At 42.0% G+C, this 6,533-nt stretch overlaps 1 protein-coding gene across 1 annotated transcript; it reads left to right on the top strand.

Annotated features, from left to right (window-relative positions):
* The first annotated feature begins 961 nt into the window (after positions 1 to 961).
* Positions 962 to 5,049, top strand: UQCRFS1 (ubiquinol-cytochrome c reductase, Rieske iron-sulfur polypeptide 1). Its single transcript, XM_077831280.1, has 2 exons — positions 962 to 1,226; positions 4,257 to 5,049. The coding sequence occupies exons 1-2, from the start codon at positions 1,016 to 1,018 to the stop codon at positions 4,865 to 4,867; spliced, it is 822 nt and encodes a 273-aa protein (XP_077687406.1). The 5' UTR covers positions 962 to 1,015; the 3' UTR covers positions 4,868 to 5,049.
* The last annotated feature ends 1,484 nt before the right edge of the window (positions 5,050 to 6,533 follow it).

Below are 6,533 nucleotides of genomic sequence, written 5' to 3'. Positions count from 1 at the left end.
GGGATTGGTCCTGCTTTGAGCAGGGGGTTGGACTAGATGACCTGCTGAGGTCCCTTCCAACCCTGATATTCTATGATTCTATGATTCAAACTGGACAGTCTCTATGTAATAGAATAAATGGACAGAAATCAGACATCAAGAATTATAACATTCAAAAACCAGCCGGAGAACACTTCAATCTCTTTGGTCACTCGATTACAGACCTAAAACTGGCAATTCCTCAACAAAAAAACTTCAAAAACAGATTCCAAGTGAGAGACTGCTGAATTGGAATTAATTTGCAAACTGGATACAATTAACTGAGGCTTGAATAAAGACTGGGAGTGCATGTGTCATTACACAAAGTAAAACTATTTCCCCATGTTTATTCTCGCCCCCCCCCCCAGTTCCTCACACGTTCTTGTCAACTGCTGGAAATGGCCCACCTTGATTATCACTACAAAAGGTCCCATGTTCCCACCCTGTTCCCCCCGCTCTCCTGCTGGTAATATCTCACCTTAAGTGATCACCCTGGTTACAGTGTGTATAGTAACACCCACTGTTTCATGTTCTCTGTGATTATAAATCTCCCCACTGTATTGTCCACTGAAGGCATGGGATGAAGTGAGCTCTAGCTCCCCTCAGATAAGTTAGCTAGGCTCTAAGGCGCCACAAGTCCTCCTGTTCTTTTCACTGGGGCGCAGTGGTGTTCCGAATGACATCACCGTGCTGCCCTGGCAGCGCCCGAGGACACACAGTCTGGCACGGAGCCTACGTACGGCCACTGGGCACCAGAGCCCAAGGCTGGGGGGGCGGGACAGAGCCGGGCCTGCGCGCCGAGGCGGATGCCTGGATGACGTCACGCAGTGCCCTCGGCAAGCGCAGCCTGACTGGCCCCCACCCCAGCCAAGGGGGCGGGGTGTGCGCACGTACGTACGTGCAGGAGGCGGGGCACGTCGTCCTGGCGTGGTTACGCCTACCGGCAGGTTGCGCCCGCCAGTGACTGAGGTGATCTGCTCGAGTCGCAGTCGCCGCCATGTTGTCCGTGGCCGCCCGCGCCGGCCCCTTGGCTCCGTACCTGTCGGCCGCGGCGCACGCCGTGCCGGGTCCGTTGAAGCCGCTGGTCCCGGGGCTGGTGGTGCAGGCCGAGAAGCTGCCGCTGGACCCGAAGCGGCTTGTGCTGTGCCGGGAATCGCTGAGCGGCCGAGCGCCCCGCGGAGGCCTCGTCGCCACCGCCAGCCTCAACGGTGGGGGCAGCCTGGGGTCGGGGCGCTGAGATGGAGCCGCAGGGTCCGGAGCGTTACTGGGGCCTGTGGGCCTCGCTGCCCTAGGGAGCAGCGCCCGGGTCGCTGTGGCGCATGGCGTCGGGGGTGGGAGGGAGCCCGGGAGGAGGCTCGCAATCCCAGTGAGACCCCCGCCCCCGTACGTCTCAGGTCACCGTGTGAGTGGGGACTGACCCAGGCCTGCGTTTGGCCCCTCTGCAGCCGGCCCCTCTGCAGCCGCACTTCAGGGTTGGCCTGGCCTTGGGAGTGACCTTGGGGGCTGGGGCTGCACTTCTCATGCTCGGGTTTCTCGTACAGCTCAGCTGTGAGTTACTGATCCTGAGCTGCGCCCCAGGAAGTGTTTGTGTCTATCCCCAGCGGCCGAAGCCTTCTCAGCCCACATAGGGTCTGGTGCAGGGGTGCTGTAAATCTCCCCTGTGTGTGGGACTGAGGGACCCTGGGAAATGTGAACAGTTGGAGTGTTTCCATACTTGAGGAAGTAATTGACTCTAATCCAGTGCAAACTGCGTGATCACAAGCAGTGATTTTAGACAAGAGTTTGTGCTTGACTCCTTCGTAGGTACTCCAGGCAGGATTTCACTTCACAGCTCCAGAATAGGGAGAGAACAGAAAACACTGCATGTAGCATGTTGATGGTACTTAATTGTTTTAACTACAAGTGAAGAACTACATCAGAGACCAAAAGTGTGGGGCTTCTTTATGGTTACAAAAACAATAGTTTTAATCTTACCAGGAGACTCATGCCATCAGCCTTATTGTTGTCCAGTTCATGCAGTGTTTTGCAATAGTATATGCAAGGGTACTGACAGAGTAGTTCCTTTCAATAGAATGTTTGTATAGTGGTGGACTTCACAGGACTTAGTTTTCAAACCTAACAAAGTCGGGTCTCCATGAAAATTTTTCATGCAAAACTTCAGTATAACTCTATCCATGTTCCAGTTTTTAAAACTGGAAGTATTTATTCCATTTTCCTATATAAAAGAAAAGTAACGGGCTTACACGTGTTAGTCCATAAACATGGGCATGCACAAGTATTGACCAGTTGACATGTTAAATGGCACTTGGCCTTGTCTATAGTGACTCATGTCTTGTTTAACGTTGGTTTGTGGACATTTCTCAAGATTTCCAAACATTAACCTAGTTTCTAGGGAAGATAAGGCAATGAGGATATAAACCTGCACAAAATGGACAGAATAGTTTCTCTCTGTTTCCAGATTGCCTTTGCTTGATTTAGTTAATATTTTTATTGTAAATGGAATAGTTGCACTTAAAGTGGCCATTGAATGTGTGTGTTTGGGGGAGGCTCAAGTTCTGAGTGACCAACTTGACACTGTTTTGGCTTGATTTTTCAGAGGCGCAGAGCACCTGCACCTCTTCTTGGGTGAAAATCAACCTCAGCCTTGGTTTGAGACCAGAAATTGCACTCAGAATTAGCAGCTGCTTCTGAAAATTTTGGGCTTTAACTGATGTAATTGAGATACAAACATTGAAATCTACACTACAGTTTTCAGAGTTTATTTCCAGCATAAGAACCCCACTTAAAATCCTTAATTCAAATTGTCCTGTGTGCTGCTACATTGTACAGAAGCCATCAAAATCTTCCAATTCAGTGGCATGTAGTAATAGCCTTCACCGTGTGGTCTCACAGTTTACACAGATATTGGGAACTACTATACCTTGTGGAAAGATGCTTTTGTAGTGATCACAATTACACAAATATTTGAGGCTGACATTCTGCTGTAAAATTAATAACAGGATATGCATTTAATACTTGCAGTGCAAGTAATTGGAAACAGTTTATACTCAATGCTATATGTGAGGGTTAATGCTAAATTACACTTCTCCATTGAAAAGATTAAATATCTTTTCAAATATTAACCTTTATGTTACCAATGGGAATTTCTAGAAAAACAAAAATTAAATATGCAATATAAGGCTAAATATTTCAGTACATAATCTTGGCAGGTAGCATTTTCAGCCTTTAAGTTGATATTTACTTTATTCTTTAACGGAGTATCAGTTTTTGTTAAGACAAATAGCCTTCACTTTTTCTGAAAAAAATGCCACGTAAGTTTGCATTGGTGCTGACCCAGTGGACCATTTTGGCATAATAATTGTGAAACTGGGAATCCAACCAATAAAGTTTGGCACTGGAGTGTGAATAGAAGACCTGAGGGAAACATCTTAAATTTGTGCAGTAATCTAGCAAACACATGCATGCTTATTTTTACACTCTTGAGTGGTTCCATTGAAGTCAGAGTAAAGTACATGTATAAATAATTGCAGGTTCATGGTCTAAATGCTTTTTTTAAATCCATGTTTCTTAATCCCAGTGTTTCCAGGGAACTTTAAAATGAAAAAAAAAATCACTAAGAATTTGTCAGTCTTCCCTCCCTGCTGCCAATGGTATTCTTCAGTGTAAAAAGTTAACATGTATAATAGGCTGCCATTTAACCTACCACTGTCTCTAAAAATCAAAATTGTTTGTTTTTTAAAGTTTTAAAATTGTGGTAAGCCATCGCTCATAAGCAGTCTTTCAGTAAGAAAAGTAAGGAAGGGAAGATTTAGCAAGGAAACAGATTTCAAGCTTTTAAGAGGATATAGAATTTTAAAATGTCCTTTTCTATTACTGTATTTTAAGTTGTGCCAGGGCTCTTTAAATCATTACATAGCTCAGTTGTGAACAGAATACAATCAGAGTTTTTCTTTTCAGATAGACTTGGCTTATAGTGTCAGATATTGGTGGGTGGTTGCAGTCTCTTGATAGAAACTTGTTAAATTTCCCAAATTGTCTTAGTTACAGCCCTGTTGTGGTAATTACTTTTTAACAATACGCAGTTATCAGATTTACTGTTAACAGAAAGTCTTATGGACCTCTTTCCAATTTCACCTTGAATTCCTGAAAACAAAACAAAACAGCATCATAGTAATATAGGTCATAGGTCTTTATTATAAAGATGCTTGCAGTTAATAGTATTTACTTTTTTGTTGCAGCTCCAACTAGTGTTCGTTACGTCCACAATGATGTCACAGTACCTGACTTCTCTGACTACCGTCGCTCAGATGTGTTAGATAAAACAAAATCTTCTCAAGATAGCAGCGATGCTAGGAAAGCGTTTTCCTATCTTCTGACCGCAACAACATGTGTAGCCTCTGCATATGCTGCTAAGAATATTGTCACCCAGTTTGTTTCCAGCATGAGTGCTTCTGCTGATGTGTTGGCATTGTCAAAAATTGAGATCAAGTTGTCTGAAATTCCGGAAGGCAAGAATATGGCTTTCAAGTGGAGAGGGAAACCCCTTTTTGTGCGTCACAGAACCCAGAAGGAGATCAATCAGGAAGCTGAAGTACAATTGACTGAACTAAGAGATCCACAGCATGATTTAGACAGAGTAAAAAAACCAGAATGGGTTATACTGGTTGGTGTCTGTACTCATCTTGGTTGTGTACCCATTGCAAATGCTGGAGATTTTGGTGGTTATTATTGCCCTTGCCATGGGTCGCACTATGATGCATCTGGCAGAATTAGAAAAGGTCCTGCTCCAGCCAACCTTGAGGTTCCATATTACGAATTTGCTTCTGATGACTTAGTTGTTGTTGGTTAAATAGCTGGACATTTGTCTGCTTCATCTTTTGCTGTATGAACATTCTGGAAAAAGGATTAATATTCTGGTGTGGTATAAACCTAAATGATCCTAAAACATGTACCTAATTGTCTAAAATCACTCTTATTAAGTATGCTTTAATGCTTCCCAATAAAGAATCGAACTGAGTGATCTGTCATTTACTTGCTGTTAGTGTCTGATTACTGAAGAAATCTGATGGCATTACCTAATAAAGTTATGGGTGCCCTGGTAATAAGTATGGGGTGATGTAGCATTGGAACAGAAAACTTAAGCCAGAATTTTCCATACTTAACCGTAGCCATTTCAGACCCACTCTCCAGAAAATCCTTGCATACTATGATGGGAAAATCTGACCTGGGAACAACTCAGTTGTTTTAGGGAACAGATAAAAACTAATCTCTAAGAGGTATACTTCTTAAAAAAAAAAAAAAATTCCTACTCATCATTATAGACATGTTGTTTTAGTTTGAAATATCTTGCTTTCTACACCAGTTTACATCAGTTTTGACTTTGATGGTAGATGGAGATAAACATTGATTAAACTGTTGATTTAAAAATAAAAACAAGTAATTCAAACATAGTGAGACTCCTGTATGTGGTTGTATGCCAGAAAAATCAAGTTCTAATCTCATTAACTTCTTCAATAGAAGCAGTTAACTAGCAAACAAAATAAAGTTTACAGATGGGAACTCAACTTTCTAAATACCAAAAAAAAAAAAGGCAGCATAGGCAAACTCTGACCAGCAAGTGTGATGATATTCATCTATTCATGCTTTAGAACTGCTAATATTTATATTTGTGCTTTCACACAATCTCAGTCCATAAAGTTAGATGAATCATTATAATGTGAGAGATGAAGTCATAATCCTTTCCTTTTTAAAGCATGTGTGTTTTGGAAGAGTTAGTCTGTCACTTAAATCTGAAAGTGTCCTCATTTTAACATTACCACAAAAGGAGATGCTGTTTCTAGTGGTGGCTTTTATATAATATATGCATAACACATAGGAAAATCTATGCTCGTGGCTTTAAGAACAGACTGCCATATCTGAGTACATAATTCTTCCATGTATGACTTATGTAACCTCATAACAGCTGTAAAAGTTCTGCAACTCTTTTCAACCTCTATATGAAACTATAAAAGTGTTAAATAAAACATTTACTTCAGTTTGCAACATTTGTCTGACATTAAGCTGAATACCTCTAAGTTGGTGTCTTTAAAAACACACAACTGCTTCCTCTACCTATACTGCATGGATCTATTAATTTTACATTTTTTTAATAAACATTTCTAAATTGCATCCAGTCTTTTACCAAGTCACTATATTTCTTGTCAGTCTCTGCTGTACCTCAGCTGGCCTTAGGGGAGAGAAAGCAAGGATAGTTGAGTATTACAGCAATATGGGCTTGTATTAGTAGAATTAAGGGTTTGTAATAATTTCTGTGATAACACCTTGTTTTTAATGGATATTCACAGAATCCACCTAGGTTCATTTGATGCCAGGAACCTGAGTGCCTAATTTACATATACACAAGCATATTTGCTTGGATTTTCCTTGACAGTTGAAAACAAATTACTTGTTTAAGTTCACTAGCAATAACGGGGTGTTATCTTCAACTTACATTTACACTGAGGGAAAAGGAGGAG

Source organism: Eretmochelys imbricata, chromosome 12, assembly GCF_965152235.1.
Source record: "Eretmochelys imbricata isolate rEreImb1 chromosome 12, rEreImb1.hap1, whole genome shotgun sequence".
In the NCBI taxonomy this organism is placed as follows: Eukaryota; Metazoa; Chordata; order Testudines; family Cheloniidae; genus Eretmochelys; species Eretmochelys imbricata.
This window is presented reverse-complemented; position numbering and strand designations above follow the sequence as displayed.

Coding starts and splice junctions, on each gene's coding strand:
- UQCRFS1 (XM_077831280.1), top strand. CDS start 1,016: ATGTTGTCCGTGGCCGCCCGCGCCGGCCCCTTGGCTCCGTACCTGTCG. Junction 1,227..4,256: donor CGCCACCGCCAGCCTCAACG/GTGGGGGCAGCC, acceptor TTTTTGTTGCAG/CTCCAACTAGTGTTCGTTAC.